Source organism: Tetrao urogallus (assembly GCF_951394365.1).
Source record: "Tetrao urogallus genome assembly, chromosome: 3".
Taxonomy (NCBI): domain Eukaryota; kingdom Metazoa; phylum Chordata; class Aves; order Galliformes; family Phasianidae; genus Tetrao; species Tetrao urogallus.
The window spans coordinates 40777951-40797659 of NC_136815.1; the positions used below are offsets into that span (position 1 = coordinate 40777951).

At 42.7% G+C, this 19709-nt stretch overlaps 1 protein-coding gene across 4 annotated transcripts in view; it reads right to left on the reverse strand.

Moving 5' to 3' along the window:
* Nucleotides 1-1950: 1950 nt before the first annotated feature.
* MAPRE2 (microtubule associated protein RP/EB family member 2) overlaps nt 1951-19709 on the reverse strand; it is a gene marked incomplete at both ends in the record, with an annotated part of 86865 nt that continues 69106 nt past the window's right edge. For all 4 annotated transcript variants that reach the window (XM_079533366.1, XM_079533367.1, XM_079533368.1 and 1 more), the window contains 3 exons: nt 1951-2022; nt 8085-8243; nt 12643-12782. In XM_079533366.1, the coding sequence (XP_079389492.1) occupies nt 1951-2022; nt 8085-8243; nt 12643-12782 (371 nt within the window). The remainder of the gene's footprint in view (nt 2023-8084; nt 8244-12642; nt 12783-19709) is intronic.

Genomic DNA, 19709 nt, shown 5'->3' on the forward strand with positions numbered 1-19709 from the left:
CCAGATCTTACTTGTACCCAATCAAAATCAGGAAGGGAAGCACTGCCCTGTTGTTGGTTGCAGCACTTTTGGTGTCACCGGGCTGGTGCTGGAGGCACAGCCAGGAAACCCTCAATCCGGATGGTCCAAAACTCTTCTGCGGGGCAGGGGGAGTGATCAAGGGAACTGAAATACCTGTTCTAATGTCTAGCAGTATTCTATATATTGCCTGCGGCGCAGCACAACAGCAGCGTTGTCACATTTCACTCAGAGCCACTTAGCTGCAAAAGATTTCTTGGGAATAGAAAGCCGCATGCGAGTGTGTGTGTGTGTGTGTGTGTGTGTGTGTGTGTGTCTGTGTGTATGTCTGTGTGTGTGTGTGTGTGTGTGTGTGTCTGTGTGTGTGTGTGTGTGTCTGTGTGTATGTCTGTGTGTGTGTGTGTGTGTTGGGGGGCTGATTCATTAAAACCCTTTCTGTGGAAGCATCAGCTGGGAACCTGAGCTTGAGGTTAGGTTAGCTTTAGACCTAAGGTTTTATGGGCTTTTGAACTTTTCAATGACTGCAGACTGAGCTGGGACTCCCAGGTACCTGCTTAACAAGAGGAACAATTTGGAATTCAGAAAATTAAGTGAGAGGCCAAGAATACCAAGCATAAAATATTCAGAGCAACCAGAATGCACAGTTCCACAATAAAAACAAGGAATGCTTTGTACACTTCAAGATATTTCTGTTGATAAAATACCATCCTTTAGAACAGGGTAGCAGAGACCGCTCTGGAAGGGAGCACTCTCACCACAGGCACCTCCAGGTTTGATGCATTTGTGCAGCATGCTGGCTTCACTGGAGGACTCAGCCAAGCACAGTGCCCTTGGCCAGTTGGATGGGCACACCACCTCAAGGAGGACTCCTTGACTCCTCTTCTTGCTTCAGAAGCAGCCTCGGCACCCACAAGGCGCTCATCACCACTTCTAGGGGGTTGGGAGGTTTTCAGGGCTGGTTCTGTGGTTGGTTTCCTCATCCATGCTTGTGTCGGGGCAGCAGAGCGGAAGGAAACAGTTGCCCTACTTTGTCCTCTTCTGAGGGTGCGGAGCCAAGTGTGATGGCAGAGATGTTGTCCTGCAGCTACACTTGTGTCAAGGAGATTTCTGCACCTCTGTCTGCACTGTGCCCTGTGGAGGCGGAGCTGCAGCTGCAGGCTGGGACAGAGTTCCTCAGGAAGGAAGAAAAGCTAGGAAATGTCTATTGACTAGTCAAGAAACTGGGAGGGTTTTGAAGAACTTAAGTGGATGTCTGTCCTCCAGAATTAAGCCAAAAAACATACCATGCAGCTTTCTAACACAAGGTTTTAAATCTCTCCTAGTGAAACAGATGCCTTGCCTCCCATTTGGTAAAGGCAGGAAAGGAACAAACGTGAGCAACACGAGCATTTTCCTCCACAACACATCTCATCGTTATGGCTTGAACATGACTTCCACTGTATCCCTTTATTCCAATTGTTTGACCAAATTTATGCCTCAGGGCAGACGTACAAGAAAATGCCAAAGCACCACAAAAGTGAGAGACACAGCTAGTGGTACGGTACTTCTTGCCACACAAAATGCCAATATAAATATGTTAGAACAAGTTACAAGTGTATCATACTTAAGACAAAAAGAAAAAAAAAATAAATATATATATTTTCTTAAAGAGCAGAACAAATCTCAAGCAGCCAAGTGGTAAAGTTGCAGTGATGTACAGTAGGTGATGTAGCCCTACAGCCTCTCGGGAGGATACACTGAAAGAAGACTTCTGCAAACGCATCTTGGCAAAGTATGGGTACAGAATGCAGTGGTTGGCTGGCACTCACTATGGTACATAAATGTTAATGGCAGACTGGGAGTGAACTGATTTCAAGTTTGAGGCCACACATGTTCCATTCTCCAGAAGAAAGTTCTCACACAAAATGAAAATTGTCAGAGACGCTGCGTGAATCAGTACTCCTCCTGCTGCTGGGGCTGTTCGTGGACCTGCTCTTCGCCTTCATGCTCCTCTGTGTGGCTCTCCTGTGGGCAGAAAAACACCCCAAAACATCCTTCAGCAGAAGCATGTCATCATCTCCTCCCCCTCTGAGTTCAACTTAGCCTCAAGCTCAACTTTTAATTTTCCTTCCAATGAGCAGACAGCAGTAGCTGACAATTGCAAGGTTGCCCCCAATTTGCTTCAATGCCCTTGAACTGGTTCCATCTCACCTCCCTGCCTGCACCCAGCTTTTCTATTTGTCCTTTCACGAGGCTGTATCTGTACAGCTGCTTAAAAGCAAATGACACGCTTGATATATTAACATTAAACTAAATTAAGACACAAAACTGACATAAATGCTAACTCCCAGGTAACATAAAGCTGAGCCATGGTACAAATGAAACTTTCCATAGCTCTCTTGCACTACTTTCTATTTAATTGGTCTTAAATACATTCTGTTTGCTGAAATCTGTTGCTGCAGCCTATGGAGTGTGAGCAGTGGCACAAAACTCATGTGGAGTTAAAAAAGTTGATGGAGTAATCAGGTAAGTCCATGTTGGCTTGTTTTCTTGACTGTTCATTGTTTCTCTAGCACTTAAGGTCCTGCACATCAACATAAAGACAGACAGAACTGTTGCCTCAGAAATACAGCGTCTCATGATATTACAATAAAATGCATTTACTTTGTTTTTAACCAGCGTGCGTGCAGCACTGATAGATCCCCAGAAAAATGTCAGTTTTCAGCACTACGGTGTTATCTGCTCCAGCAAGGCAACACCATAAATAAGTGGGTCACGAGGGGCTCCATGTACCATAGCTTCCCAGTGTCCTCCCATTTTGTCTCTCCAAGGATTTCTGAACCTGCCTGCTACAGTTCTCACACAATCTTCACTCCAGGCTCTTATCACAAAAACAGACAAGACACTTCTGCTATCGTTTGCTTTAAAAATTAAATCCAGCCTCATTTTTCAGATCAAACATCACTTTCCCAAAGCGATATGTCTATGTTAGTATAGACCAGAGTCCAAAGGCTACTGAAAACATAATTTTTAATAATATGCAGAAAATATAGCCAAAGATTTTCTTATTACGAATGCATTTTCTTTGAAAGGAATTTCAGTCCGGCATTCATTGACTTCCAGAAGCTACTGCTATAGGCAGGCGATGTTTGACAAACAGCTCCCTCTTGCAAATGGTAATTATACCTACTATCTTCTAGAGCTGTGCCGCTCAATCCCTGATCTGAGAGACTAAGAGGAATGCTGAATCTCCACTGCTGAGGATGCAGGTTTTACACGAATTCCAATTTACAGCCAGACCTGTTATCTTGAGTTGACCTAGATGTTCCAGCACTCAGAAAGGCAGGCTGCTGCTTACAGCGCTGTCTCTGCACTCCCCTAAAGCTTCTCCTGGGTGGATTTTCATCTTTCCACAGCGCCGTTCACTGAGCAGATCTGACACATCTACTCCCTGTCTTGCACTGGCAGAGCTCAGCTGAAGACAGTTTCTAAGGACAGTGCTGCTCCAGAACCCTGAGCTGCCATTCAAAACGCACCACAGCCAACACGATACCTCTGCAGAACTTGCCCGGCGCCTGGTGCTTCTCATTAGAAGCAAGAGGTTTGGACAACAGATTGTAAGAGATTGATATTGTTAAGGTCTACAAACTGAGGCCAAAACTGAAAGGAAAGAGAGGCCCCGTGTGAATGTTCCCAGAACAGTTCAAAGTAGCTTATGCAACAAGAAAGTACTTCCCTTCTGGCAGCAAAATATGTCTGTTTTTAAAAGAACAGGTGAATAAGGTCTCCAACATTTGCTGATAGAAATGCGGAAAAAAATTGAAATATTCACCTGTTTACTACATGCAGAAACAGCCACATTTCGATTGGAAGCGAGCTTTCTACCACTCAGGTGCTATTTTGAGGTAGATGTCCAATAGATGCTAGATATGTTAGATATGTTAGATGGTAGATGTTGATCAGTACAATTGCACTTTAGTGTCTTACGGCCCCCTGGGGGGAACAACGCCCTTATTACATGTGGTACCTCAAGTCAGAATGTCTTCATGCATAGCATCTAAGAACCACATCCTCTCCAATGGGTTGGAAGAGTGCAAGGCTTCTGGAGCACAGGAGCTTTGTGGGCAGAAGCTGACAGCTGTGGGAACATGATCCTGCATTACAGGGTAAGAAAGCTGAGGCCTGGTTAACCCTAAAGCTATGGGCTGCTCTGTTATGTACCTCTTCAATAGGCTCCGCATACACAGCTCTTATGAGATACCAAATAGAAAGCATATTCAGGCAGGTGTTACAGGTCATCTGTGTGCTCTCCTTCCATGCAGAACTGGCACAGTCACTAGCCATAGGAAACGGCTTGGGAACGTACTCCACAGCTCTGAAGGAGAGCGGTGGCTCCTCTCTTTCCAGGGTTACCTTTGATGGAAACGGTAAATCTTACGTGATCACCACAGAAGTTCTGAGAATTGGACACGTGCTTTTCAGTATGCACAGCTTGTATAAATACATGAAATGGGAAAGACAAGAGTCACTATGCACAATTACCTTGGGACTGTGGAATCTCCTTGAATAGCATCCCCTAATAAGGAAAGCAGTGGAAGGTCTATTTAGAGCATTTATTTCTGACTCAGATCACAAGGCCATGGCCATCTCTGCCTCCCGTTACAAAAGATGCTTGCTTTTGACCTCTCAGTTCATGTGCCTTGAACTCTTCAGGTGTGCCCTCAGATGGAGGAGCTGCGGTCGATGAAAACCAGCTGCTACAGGGGTGAGTGCCTTGCCCAAAAGCAGCAATAGCAGACGTACAGCCTGCTGGAGCAGAAAGTCACAAAACCAATGGAATTTTAAGCTACTGGTTTGAAAATGTGAGCTGTGCAACAGACAGACCGAAGAGCAAAAACCCACCCAGCTTCTGCATGAACTGAGCCACAACAGCCTATCAAGGAAAGCAAACGCAGCAGTGCGTTCACTTTACACCAAGGCCTATATGGTCTGGCTTTCATAATGACACACAAGGCCTCTCCCAGCTCTTCAGACAGAAGCTGTAAAACCAGACTACCAAATGCTCCACGTACTATCCAAGACCTCCATCTTGTATACAAGTAGTCACAGCACAAATGCTAGAGGCCACTTCCCACAATATCCAAACCTATCCTTTTCAAACACTATTCTTGATCTATTTTGATTTTTTAAAAAGAATTTTTAAACAAAGAAACAGAAAGACTACAAATCAGCAATCTGTATTTGAAAATTACAGAAGATTACAGACTGATTGGCCAGACCAATGTAAACGATACTAGCAGTCACAACATCTCTCTCTCACAAGCAAAGATGGACAATGAAGTTAGAACAGAAGCATACAGGAAGAAGAGGAAGAATCTTTCAAAGACGAGGAGCCCATGTGGATTGATAATTGTGCTGTAAAACTCAAAACCCCACACAAATAAAGGGGGAAAAGAGTCTCAAAAGCTTAGTCTTTATTGCATTAAACAAAAGATTACAAAGACACCTACTTGAAACTATGCAGGGATTTGGAATATCTAAAAAAGTAATGAAAAAAATGTAAGATGAACCTGATAAAAATCACTTCAGTGCAAAACTACAATAATTAAACTTGTGGAGAATGCTTTTTGTAGGAACTAAACTTTTTATTGCACTCTGAGTTCATCTATAAGGAATTCAGCCTACAACTCCCAGGAGGGATCTGTGAGCTACTGGGAGACCTGAGCACTTTAAGTGCTGTCCCAACATCTTTTATCTTTTATGAGGATTAAAATAACCATAACACAAAATACAGAGAGACTTTTCCCTTCAGAATAAGAGCAGCTGGTGTAAAAAACAGGACACGATCACTATAAATACAATAAACGTCTGTCAAATTACAGCCAGGAAGGAACAGTTTGAGATTACTATCAAATGCTTATTGGAGCTACAAATTCAAAGTTAGCCATGATATTCCAGCACGAGGCTCTGGTCAGGTATGATTTGTGTAGTGTGTGTGAGCTGCATTACCTCACATCCCCTTCCTAAAAGAAAAATATGATGGGCACTGCAGCATTTATAACTGTCAGTGATCCTGGAACAAAAGCAACAATCCAAGATGATCTACATGAATTTATTAGCAAGAAATCAGAAATGCTGTCATTGTCTATGTGTTGGGAATTGGGGCTATTTCCCATCTGGGGCTTGGGAAATCCAAACTGCTGTTACCAAGGGATTAACTCTCAAAATGCTGTGAGAGAATTTAAACTGGAACAACTTCATTACACAGAAAGAAAAAAACAGAACTGATAGGCAAAGCAGGCTGGTGAGACATAGCAGAGCACAAGAGCAAGAAGTGTGCATCAGCAAGAAAACAAAATCTTTGGTTCTCAGTGCTAAAGCACGAGGGTGCATTACAGTCCACCTACAATAGTGAGGAGGAGAAATGTAGCCCAGAAGAAAAGAAGATGAATCCTCCCACTGAAAGGCAGAAAAAATTGAGTGGGGAATGGCCTCTGCATTCTTCCCTGGGAGATGAGGACTTCTGGAGTGACATCCACGGTCTCCAAGTGGATATGCATTCTAGATATAAGCACAGCTGCTATGTGTAGCTCATGTGCAGGCACTGATGGTGCTTTCAACAGAGAAAGGGTTGGAGGGAGGAAGCAGATAAAGCACCGAGATGTGGGCTGAAGTAGGACATTTTGTAATGTGTTCTGCCAGTAGGGAAAACTGCAGTGAGAAAAGTAACAAATGCATTTCTTGGCTGGGAATCGCTTCCTATTTAAGCCAACTAAGACAGATGTGGCAGGGGTATGGGGGGAGGAGGGACTTTTCTGGCTTTGCTTTATAAATAAATCACTGTTCCTGAATCCAGAAGACATTTTCTCTGACCACTGTATGTAATTCTTTCAGCCTGTTATCACGAGCCTGGCAAATGTGTCCGATTGTTTACTTCTGTGAAAATAATGCTTTCCTCCTCCTTTGCCTCTCCATCACTCGTCCCACACCACTGAACAAATCCTCTTTCCCCTGTCACCTCTAATCTGAGCGGCGGCCCCTTTGGGTGTCAGCCTTGTGACCCTCTTGCACCCAGCATTCACTAGTTCTCTATTAGTCTGTTTAGAAAAGCATACGAGTTAGCAGCAGCTTCAGCACTACTTCTGATATAAAATTTTGAGTCGGCTGAATGCAGCAGCTTTCTGGGAACAGATGTAAGAAAGACTACAGTGCCACAGGGCTGGAGAGAGATTAGGCTGATGCTTATGTGCTCTGGAGCCAAAGCTACTGTTCACAGGAGACTGGAGAGGTCAATTGTCAGAGCAGCACATACAGGGATTTAGTTAGCATGAATGGGAGCAGTTCAGCTAAATCTCCATCGAATCATTATCCCTCAGTGTATCTGAGGAATTTAACCAGTATCCTTTACAGCTCCTTGCTTTGTTCAGTGTCTACAGTGTTATGCCTAAAATGCAGTCAGATTCTTGTTTAATCTTGTAGACAATACATTTCTGCAGTTTTGGTAATAGGGGATTACTGCGTTTGCATCCTGAAGAATTTTGCCTATAGCAACAGGATAAAAAATGCTAAGGAGCATTACCTCTGCAGATATAATTATGCACTTGGCAACCTGCACGGTGCCTACTGCAACAATGCCACATGGGAGAGAGAAAGTTCACAGCCGTACACAGCAATCAGCACCTCTATGAGAATTTCTCTGCTTTTCAGTCTTCAACACCTTAAAGAACACTGAGTGAAAGACTTCATGCAGAAAGGTAGGACCGAAACAGAACTAAGGTTCAGGACCACATGAAATCAATTTACAATTGTGACATACACACTCCCCTTCAAGATTAACTTGTGGTAAAATAGAATACAAAACCTACACCAAAGCAGCAAAAAGCAAGCTGGCCTCCTGAATCTATCCCCAAGCTGAAAAGTCTGTTGTTTGTAAACGCAAGCTTCCTTTTGGGGGAGGATGCATAGAAAGCCTTGCTCTTACAGCTCTGCTGACCTACATATTGAATATCACTCAACACTGTGCCAATATTTTTTAATGGAATGAGGCTGTCTTATCTCAATAAAATACACATTAAATTTGAACTTACGTGTTCTTCTGAAGCATAGAGGACTTCCATTAGCCGATGGACAAGGTCATTATTCTCTCCCCCGTGTTCTTGGCAGAGAAGTTCAATCTCCCTTAATTTGCCAAAGTAGAAATCCCTTTCCTTCTCCACTCCTTCAAGTGCAAGTTTTAATGAATGTACCTGCACATAAACCAGTACGTGATGCATCAGTTGTGAGGCATGCTGCAGACAAAACAACTCAGCCTAAAAGTACACAATTGCACATGCTGACCATCACCTTAAATACATATTTGATTTTATAGCTTAAAGTGAATTCCGCTGTTTTTGAAGTGCAACACAACAAAGAATAAACAGCAAATCAGGACACTGTGTCACACCTCCTGGATACATCTTAACCTTGGATCCTTAGAGGTCAGTTTTCTCAGCGCTCTTGCAAATTGAAACCTGAAGTGGCAGCTCAGGAGTCAGCGCTACTTAAAGCACTGCTTCTAGCAAAGCTGCCAGAGACGTCATGTAATGGTAATTAATGAAACATTCAGCACTGGAATTCTGGATTATATATAAATACTGGATTAATAGAAAACCTACCATATCTCCTTCCCTGAAAACACACAGGTCCAGCAGAAAAGCTCACAAAGGGAAATGGACTAGTTGAGAAGTAAACGGTCTTTCAGCTGCAAGTACTGCCATGTTGTTTTCTCACCTCTTTGCTGCCTCCTGACCTGCTGAACCACCACAGAATCTGCATCTCAGAACCCCGAGGCTGCTGTGGTGACCAGGTTGCACCATGGATTTTCTGGTCTTGTCCATGTGCTGTCACTATCAACAAATTCTCTTAAATGTCAGTCTTTCCTTGCACACAAGAGTCTTTGGATTATGCTGTTGGTTTTTATTTCACTGCTAAGTCTGCTGCAAATAATTTATGGGTAACCCAGCTATTAAGGATTAGGCTTCATATAAACCAAGACAGATGTCACAATATATTTTTATACATACATATATGTACACACAGACATATATATATATATATATATATTAAAAAGAATAATTTTGTGGCAGCAAAGCATGAATTACTATCCAAAGTGGTACAGACGATCAGTGTAACATGTGCAAGTGGCTCTCAAATTTGGAAGACAGCACTGTGTCAACCAATGGAAATAATCAGGGATGAAGCTGCCTACAGTAAACACTCTGACCCCAATCATGTCCAAATTACTGCCAAATTAGCATCCAGATTTTAAGCCCTGCAATTACACAAATGAGTTTTCTAAAGGAAGTATGCTACATAAATTTACTTGCATCAAGATGACATTTGAGTGAACAGATACAGTTTAATAGAAAGTTTCCTGCTGCCAGATCCACTGCAAGCTGATTGATTCCCTTTGCCGGTAAGAACACCAAGGGAGCTCACGCACTGCTTTGACAGCCCTCTAAATCCTAGCAGTTCATCTTTCCATAACTGCTGAGCTGGCAATGCCTTCTTCTGACCTCTGACTGCACTCCCAGAGGTGTCAGACAGCAGAACAGACCTGCTGCCAGGGCACGATCTCGGAGCATCTCATCCACATATGAATCCATCTCTCAGCAGCCACCTGAGCTTGACACCAAACTCTTCCCTTGGTAGTTTGAATCTATCAGTGATACAGTGACTGGTCACTTTAAAAATAACCATTTAGTCACGGGTAAGTATAGATAGCAAAATAGATCAAAAGTTTACAACAGTTTGGTCTATGGATGTGTATCCTACTTAAACGTGGGGTCTTCCTCATTTTTAAGATGTCTTGTAGATCTGCAGCAATGTAGCAATGCATTCCTTGAGAGCAGCTCCAGCATCCAGACAGAACAAGAACCTAACCACTGCCAGATCTCCTGCTCTGTGCTGCAAAACCACCAGCCTCTGCTGAAATATCTGCAGCTAACAACACAGGCAGCTTCACCTTCTAAGCTATTTACCATGAAGGCAGTTTCCTGTCTTCACTGCACCACGTACACACCATTTTGAGAAACAGAATCATTAAGGCATAAAAAATACGCACACAGCAAATTATCTGCAACATTCAGTAAATGTTGTTATAACCAAAGCAAATACACTTTCCTTCACTTGCATATCATCTACATGTCTGTGATGCATTACTTTGCACTCCTTCAGACAATTAGCACATCTGCATGCTAGTGTTTCCTTGTATTAAGATGCCAAGAGGCTTATCCTGTAGGAGGAACAGCAGATGTTCACTCCCACGTGCGGTGTCCGGACCAGAAGTACCCCTGCAATCCAGTTAATGTGTGCAAAGCAGTGGCTCTTACTAACTGCTCTTTCCTCTGTGGTATGAACGCTCATAGGGCTGCATATCCAGGCTGAAGATTAAGCACCTGCTGTAAACACGCAGCCAAGACAGTGCTGTCTTCAGATATTATGTCTATGCTAGTATCCAGTTAACTGTTCTGGGACCACTCTCCATATGTAAAGGTCCCTTTTCCGCACATAATGTAATGTTCCTGGTCTGTGTTTTCTCCTCAGCTGCACTCAGAAACCCTTTGGGAGAGTGCTAGTTGGCGCAGACCTAAAGCACAGCAGGGACCATTTAGCATTTTAATGCTACAGATAATCAAACTCCAGTGCACGGTGACATGCCTTGAAAGTGTTTAATTTACTGGCACAGGCCAAGGCAATAGCTATGGCCATTTTAAGAGAGACTTTAAGATTGTTGAGAGCCATTAAACCAGCAAATGTTATGCATGGCTTACAATCATTGCAAATAGATCATCAAGTAATCCTATGGTAAAATATAGCTTATGGACGTTCGTACTTAAACTTTTCCACTGTAAGTTGCACAGAAGTTTAATGTCAGAATCTCCCTCAGCTGCCATTTGTGAAAGGGCTGAAATTAAGTCTGTTAACAGCCAGACAAGGCTGTGATAACTGCAGATGCCATTCAACAATGTTTTCTATCAAGACAGCAAAGTACAATTGGCTCCCGCCCATACCTCGCCTGGCTGCTGGAGGGTGGGGGAAAAATGGGCAATTTGGCTCTTCCAACATGTTCATACTGGGATAAGAAAAGCCTGGCTCAAAGTGGCTTGCAGCAGAGCTTTTTTGGCTCATGTTATTTGCCTGGGGTGCATAAGTAATCATTAGTGGCAAATGAGATATCAAGTACTGCCAGCATTAAGAAAAAAGAAAGAAAGAAAAAAAAAGGCTCCCAGATGATTCTATCTAGAAAAGGTCTCTCAAAAATGAGCTTGTAAAACACCAACTTTCAAAATCTTTAGGATTTATTTTTTGTGATGGAGGAAATCATTAATTTTCCTCAGGGGTGTATGTATATAAAGCTGAAGGTTTTCACAGGTGGAAGCTGCTAGGAATACATTAGCAGAGGATGTGATAGTGACTGCCTGTTTGCATCTTAGTAAAGATCAAATATTTTTATCTTGCTCATATCCAAAGTGACTCTTCCTGCTGAAGTGAACACCTTCTGACTTCTACATACAAATGTCACGGTTTAAGCCACACTTAAATGACGTTCAAACTCCGCTTAAAATGACATAACAAAAGGTTCCGATTCTATCAGAAGTGTATACATTCATTATTTGTGCAACATTTAAGAACATTTCTGCTACAGCAACGACCCTGGAAGGCTGGTGAGCTCTGCTGTGCTTGCTGCTGCTCAGAATTATACACAATCTACAGTACGTCGTGTTCGGTATGTGGCTGTCCATCACCACCTCTGGCACATAAGAGTAACAAGGAATTTGCAGTCGGTGCCCAAACAAACCAAGGTCTCTGTTGTTGAGGTCAATGAAAGTCTGAAACTGAAATGACCTTAATTGTGGAAAATTATACTTAATCCAGAATAATGACTTTCTGTATGCAGCTGCCAGGCAGCTCTTGCTGTAAAATATGAGACTTTTCCTTTCTGTATTCCCCTGACAAATACAGCAGTCAAGTCTCATTTATACAAGTGGCCTTGACATCATCAACAGCATGGTCTTGAGCCAGACGCGGGTATTTATTGAAATTCTGGCATTTTATTATGTTGCAGAACACTATATACTCAGCATTTTCATAAAGGTAGACTCATTTTTAAACGAGAAAGGCACATTTCCTCCCGAATGTTTTCATTCCAGAAAGCAGAGTGCAATGAGCTAGTCTTGGTTCAGCCGCAATTCTCTAACCCTGCTAATATAAACAGGCTTGTTTTCTGCACAACACATTAAAATGATTTATTTCAAATCTGTAATACAGAAGAACAAAGACATTGTTGGGCTTTTTCCCATCCAACTGAAATAAAAGATACATTTCAAAACCTAATTAATAAAACCATCTGTAATAAAACTCTCATACTTCAGCAAGACTCACCTGGCATTCCTAAGACTTCCTTTCAAACGTACTGGCACGATACCAGCCATCTCTGGTAAATGCTATTTTTAACAATAAATCTCTTTTTCTTCCCAGCTGGGCTATTTAAATCTTTTCTCCCTTCATAATTCTGGAGGATATCATTCAGCAGAGGGCAATATCAGATTTCATGCCTGTCTGTGACAATGAATGCATCTAATTTTATGCCTCAAGTAAATTTACCTGTTCGCTGAGCTGTATGACTTGAGTTTCCAAATCTTTATCTGATTTGGATGCTGCGCTGCTCGGTGCAGCCTTTTTTGCTGAAGATGGGCGAGAAGGTGTTGATCCCGGTTTAGAAGCTGGACTGGATTTAGCAGCACCTAAAAAATACAATCAATAAATAGCAAAATCAAATATTTTCCCGAGGATAAATATGTTGCTATTAGCCTGATGCTGAAATACATGTATCTCACTTGCAGGCAGCCATTCACACCATTACTTCAGTGGAAAAGGTTCCAGCTTTCTACCACGGAAAAGGAAAACAAATTTTCATCAGTTTTACTTTGACCTTATTACTGAGAGGGAAGTAACTCAAACTAAAACACATGAAAATCAGCCTAGGAGTATCAAGTCCCCTTAGCTGTCGGCAACTTTCAGCTTTTAAAACAGAGCTGTTAAAAGACAATTCCCTTGGCCCAATGTTTGGTGTACCTGTCTAACTTCAGCCCCCTGGAAAAAGATGGACTTGGAATAAAGTCAGCTAAACCATCCCCACACTTTCCTTGTTGTCTCTATAAACCATCCCTACGATGAGGGCATGGAGATTCAAACAGTGTGAGCAGAACTAAATCCATCAGTGAACTCACGGTTGCCATGGTGACTGAGCGATCCCTTTTGATCTGCTTAGGCTTCTCTATTTGTTTCTAATGACACACACAGCTGAGCTTGACAGAGCACAGAGCAATGTCTCCACCAGGAAAAGCAGCAGCTAATGTCACACAGGCAGCCCTTCTCCACAAAGAAACCTTGCAGCCTCCTCACACCCCTCAGCAGGTCCCTCAGACCTTGCTCTGCCAGAGCTGGTCCTTCCTGGTTAGCCTGCAGCCTCGCACTTTGTCCCAGGGTCACCAGCACTTTGCTCCCCTAGCAGCATTCTCCTCAATTCAGCCTGCTGGAAATGGGTTTCAGATGGAATCAGCACTTTCCTTGCTTGGGCTAGGAACACAGAGAAAAGCCCTGGCCCTCTCTCTAACCTCTTTTATTTGATTCACTAAGCAGGTATGTGTCATGAATCTTGCTTTGCAGCACCCATACTTACTGTTGGCTCTTCTGAAGAGCCAAGCACAGTCGTATGCTTATGGGCTCTATAGCCTTCCTTTACCACCAGCTGTTCTTGGCTCTGAATTCTGGGACATATGAAGCCCAAAGGCCAGCTAAGCTTTGTGGTTCAGAGTTCTTACTGTATTCCACGCATGCAGGAAGCAGTTCAGCTGAGAACTGAATGCTAAAAACAAGGTGTGGCCATTCAGATGTGAAACCTTAGCTGGGCAATGCAGCTTTCCTCTGCTCACTGACATTCTTGCACACTAAGGCAGTGCTGGACTTCCTCACTAGGTGCCTGCACACGATGAGAAGACAGGCTTTTCCCCTCAGAGGCCATGGCACATGACCCAAGCAAGGCAGGTTGTGCAGCTCCTATACAGTGCTCCCTCTCATGTCCAACAGCTCTATGAAGAGAGCCAGTTCTGTGTAGACTGAGGCAGGGATCACAAAAAGCTGAACAGTTAAGGACACATATCTTTTTCACCTGCAGAGAGATATAAGGACAGAGCAAGAGCTAACATGAACGGCCAGATTTTCTCTCCAATTTGCAGCTGAGCCATCCCCACAACGCACGCTGAGCAAGCTCACATCACCGCCATCTGCAAGCTGGACAGTACCAAATACATTGCATTGTGTTCTGCTCTTTGAAAGGTACAAAGCCTTCTGGATTTCTGCAGCAAAGTGATACTAAGCTTTATAAAGTCCCGACAAATCAAAGGAAATGGACTTTTCTCCCCTCAAGATCAGCTCTGAAATGAACACATATTCCAATTTCAGTAACACAGTTAAAAGCCAGCTAAATAATCTGAGCCTTTCAGACGGTATTGGTGACAGCTGGATAGAACTTAATTGCAACAGAGAATGCCCAGGGTTTTCTAATTAAAAGTTTCCTGGAGAAGAAAAGGAAAAAAAAACCAAACTTTAATGCACATTTATCTAACATATCAATTTTGGATTCAGCTCAGAGGTAAGCTTCCCATTTCTAACAGAAGCTTAATTTCATAAAGGAATTAAAAGATGTTGGTTGATAAGAGTTGTGCAAAGTGCTTGAGACAGTCAGATGCCTTAACGGAGATGAAAGATTTTAATAGACATTAATAATTTTGCTATTGAGCACCGTGATGACCCTGCAGTCAATTAGTGCAAGTGTGGAATAACTCCTAATTTATTGCTCAGAGGAGCTAGATAACTCAAGCAGTTTCAATTCCATCCAAAATCACATCTTTCATGAAAATATTTATTGCCCATCTAAAAAGAAAACTTATGCTGGTAGTGATCATGTATTCATTAAGACTTCTCAGGCATCCCACATTGCCAGCATCACAAAAAACAGGGTGGTTGTTGGTTTTTGTTTTTTGCTTGGACAGCATTCTATGAAGTCCTATTTCCATTTTCTGAGAAAGCACAATATCTCACACAAATATTTTACATACAAAATGTATTCTTATCAGCTTTTTTTCATGGAACATTGAGAAAACTGCATTGCAATCAGTGTCATAGATGTCACCTATTACTGATTCCTTACCATGTTTACTGTCGATGTTCAAAGAACAGTGCAGAATCCTGTGCCACACAGGAAAAAACCCTATCCCCAATATATGTTGGTGGCCAAATGTCTGGAAAGCCCCATGGCAGAAAACAGATCTGTGGGCTCTGGTAAACACTAAGTTGAATGTAACTCAGCACTGTATCCTCACAGCAAGGAGGCCAACAGTTTCCTGGGCTGCATTTGGAAGAGCATTGCCAGCAGGTCAAGACAGCTCATCCTTCCCCTCTACTCAGCACTGGTGAAGCTGCATCTGGAGAGCTGGGTCCAGTTCTGGCCCCCCAGTACAAGAGAGATCTGGACACACTAAAGAACGCCCAACAGAGATGATAAAGGGTCTGGAGATTCTCCTCTATGAGAGAGGCTGGAAGCTGTGCCCTTTCAGTCTGGAGAAAGGAAGACTGAGGAGGATCTCATCAACATGTATACATCTGATGGGGGAGAGTTAAAGTGACAGACAAACTTCTTACAATGGTGCTTAGGGCAAGATGAAGCACTGAAATACAACAAACTGTATTTAAACACCAGGAGTGCTGGCACAGGCTGCTCAGAGGCTGTGTGTGGGCTCTGCTCCTCAGAGACCTTCAGCAGCTGCCTGGATGTGGGCCTGGGCCCCTGCTCTGGTGTCCCTGATGGAGTGGGGGTGTGGGCCTGATGGACCCAGAGGGCACTGCCAGCTTCTACCACATTGTGAGAACTTCTATCACAGCAGGCTCTGATTTGAGGTCAATAAAGGGTTAAATAAGAACATTTTCAAAGCAGTGTTGCAGGCGCATTCATTGGCACCTAAGTAGCTTTTTGTACCTACCTGTGTAACGCTAGCAGGGATGAGAACAATAAGTGAACTTTAGCACCAACCGTTTCTAAGGACACGTTATTTTGTTCTCATTCTTAAATAAACCACATGAAGCAATTCTGAAATGCACTGCAGTTTTCTAACTGTAATGCTCCAGAAACAATTACTAGTCAGTAAGACCATTACTGTTTTTTGCTAAACATGAAAAAGATATACACTTCCAAAACATGAAGCACAAAATGTTGGCACCGTGTATGTTTTGGGTACAAAGCCAAACTTGGAATTCCAGGTCACACTTTACATTGCAAGTGTGGTATTGCAGACAAGACCCATTTAATGCTTAGAGACAATTTTTCCTTGAAGCTACATGAGTAATTAGTATTCTGTTAAATATTTATGTAAAGTTCCAAGGGAACACGTGCATGACTGCATTGTGGATGCGTGTGAGAATAGCGTGTGTGAGAGCAGTGGAAGCCCTGAGCAAGCAAGACTTAGCTGAGCCCCTCACCGCTATTGCTTCAATTGAATGGGGAACCATTTGCACTGTATCTTCAAATTAAAATACTGAAATGTTAATTTCAAATTGTAAAGCTTCCTAAAATGCATATTCCTGACTCATGCCACAGAAGAATACACAAACCCACTAAAAGGCCGCAGAGCAAGCGATTTATTCACAAACTAAAATATCGGCCCATTTAAAACAAACAAGTGAGAACAGTAAGCAAATTAATATTCACACATGCTTATTGTTACAGCTACAGTGGGGTGCAAGACAGTATTCCATCTAGGGATGCTTAATGGCACAAGTGATGACAACTGATGCTTAATGGGAGTGAAATGACCTCAGTCAAATCAGCTTTCAACATCTGATACAGAGCAGTGCAGCACTTAGTTACTTCATGGTACTGACTTCCCCAAGTCATGGCAGCACCCCTTTCCCCTCAGCTCTCCACACTGCCACTGCTATTGGCTCCAGTATGGTCTAATGAGCTCTGCACTGCCAGGGAACTAGCAAGAAGTCTGTACAAAAACCTGAAAATGGAACATCCACAATTTCAACCAATTTCATCCAAGAGAGAACATACAATTGAATCTATTGGTTAGATGAATGTCTTGCTTATGGTACGACTGTCCATATTCATCTTTAAAAGAAGCAGATTTGGTAAACAGGAACAAACCACAGCCCTTTCCTCATCACAAATTGTATCTTAAAACATAAAAAACCCCAGCATTTTAATGGCAAAAAAATTGTCAGCTGAAACCCCTATTTTTTCCAGAAAAGTCTTCAAGCATGCAAGCACTCCAGTTAATGAAAGCATTTCACATTAGGCCTAACAGAAAAAAAAAATTTAAAATGTGAAGTCCTCCCAGAAAGACAAGAAAAAACCCTATGATGTACACAATTCTGTAACTACCTGGTTAGCTATTAGGAAATGATCCCCACCCCCCCACCCCCCCCCAAAAAAAAAGACAAAAGCCCTGCTCCTGCACTGCAAGCAATGTTGCTATATGGTCTCATTTCTCTGCCTCGGTGGCTTTAAAAATTAAACCCTCCTGACGTGGGTAGGAGAGGTCTCTGTCTGATGCCTGAGTTGTTTCCCTCTCCACTTTGCACACACTGTTCCTGTGGGGCAACACTCTCATTTGGCCTCGCATGAACCAGGCACAAAAGCATTTTCAGTTGTCACTTTACAGCTCTTCTTATCTTCAGCTCTACAGCAATGTGCCACGTCGGGCAGGGCTACCCTTGGACATACCAACTGCCTGCAATGTGGGGAAAGGCAGCGTGTTGTGGTGGAAAGCAAAGAAAAATGCATCAGGATGAGCTCTCCGGTTCCCCGAGATGCTTAATCATGCCACCAACTGCTACAATGAAGATTGCTTTTGTTGAATATATTTATCCCTCAAAATTAATTTGCAGCACCTCTGCCATAGCAGGGTATACCATCTCCCTACAGAATATCGGTGTTTTTCTTGCATAACTGGCTCTTTGACAGCATACACACACATATATATATATAGCATCCATGCACAAACAGTTCATTCTGCCCTGGTTATTTTCCCTGTCATAGCATGATTATTTTTAGCCCTCATGTGATCCTTCAGTATTTTCCAGTTCTGCTTTAGTCATCCTGCTCTCACAGAATATTTCAAACTAAAAAGTCCATCAGCCTTCAGTTCTAAGGATCTCTCACATTTTTAGCTTATATGTAAATAATTAATTTCATTAAGCTGTCTTCTAGTCATGCGTTTTTGACACTCCTCTCCCATACAAAAAGCTCTGATACACAGAAAACCTTATATAAGCCACTAAGCTGAAACCCTGACAACTGGATCAAAATTTTCAATTTGATCAGATGAAGCTTTTCTGGTTTTATTTTTTTCCTGAGAGGATTAGAACCGGCACAAAGAACAACATGCTAATATTTTAATCCCTTCCAATAATCATGATTCTACATCTGCAGGCTGTCTACCACTGCATAGAGAAAAGCAGGGGGCTGCAGTACACCTAAAAGCTCAGGGTGGGCAGATGGCATCCTATCCGAAAGCAGCTGTGGCCCTGCTGGCACAGAGCCCACGTTGTTGGGCTGTGCTGCGGGTTCACCCCACAGAGGATGAAAACACATTCATCTGCCAGCAGGGATCTGTGTCTACCTGGCACTCCTCGCTGTACCTGCCGCTTCTAGAAGAAATATATACGCGTTCCGAAGTCATTTTTCCTTCACAGCACTACCAAACCCTGCAGCAAATCAGCTCTGTCTCCTGAGAAAGATGGGCACAGGATGAGGGTGGCACATGAGATTAGATGGAGGAGCTGCTTATGCTGCCCTTATGAGCTGCATTCTCCTTGACCGGCCTGACTCACCAGCTGGAGTGCCTTCCAAAGGGGTATGGAAGGGCCTGCTGGCGTGCTCACCAATAAACACAAAAATTGGGGTGTTTTCACACTTCTCAGGTTCTGCTTTGTGTTAACGTCATTTCACAAAATGAAATGAAGACCACACTTGGCATCTGCAGAGATATAGATACGTGCCACTTTGTGGTATAGAAAGCGACTATCAGATATAGTGGGTCTGTAGAGATTAAGAGTCAGATTAAATCACCAAAAATAATCCTAACTCGCTGCAGCTACCTTTTAGGGTAAGCTTTCCAAGCAGTCCTTAGGGAATTGACCACTTTTTTGGTAACTGAATGACATTATCCTTGTCCACCTCTGAAAACACAGCGTCAGAACTCTATTATGAATCATTAAAGAGATTAACACCTCCTCCTAACTTACTCCAAAACAAAGGTCTGGCAAAGGGCACTGGAATAGCTGTTGTGTGGAACAATACGAATCATCTGAACACATGGAATTGCTAGCAGCTAAATACATTATTCCCTTAAAATATTCGATCAGTTTGGATCATACATTCAATCAATTTGGATTAAGCCTATTTAAAGGTCAGTGACAAAAACAAAAATGCAGTGTAAGTGCCCGGAAGTCTACTTGTTCCTAACACTGAACAAAAGATACATACCTGTCTACTGCACACTACCTAAAAACTTCTATATGACATTAAAAGATCTGCTGGTTCCTTTGTATCATGAATGCATCTTTTAATTTTGTTAGTGATTCGAAATCCATTACAATTTCAAAGC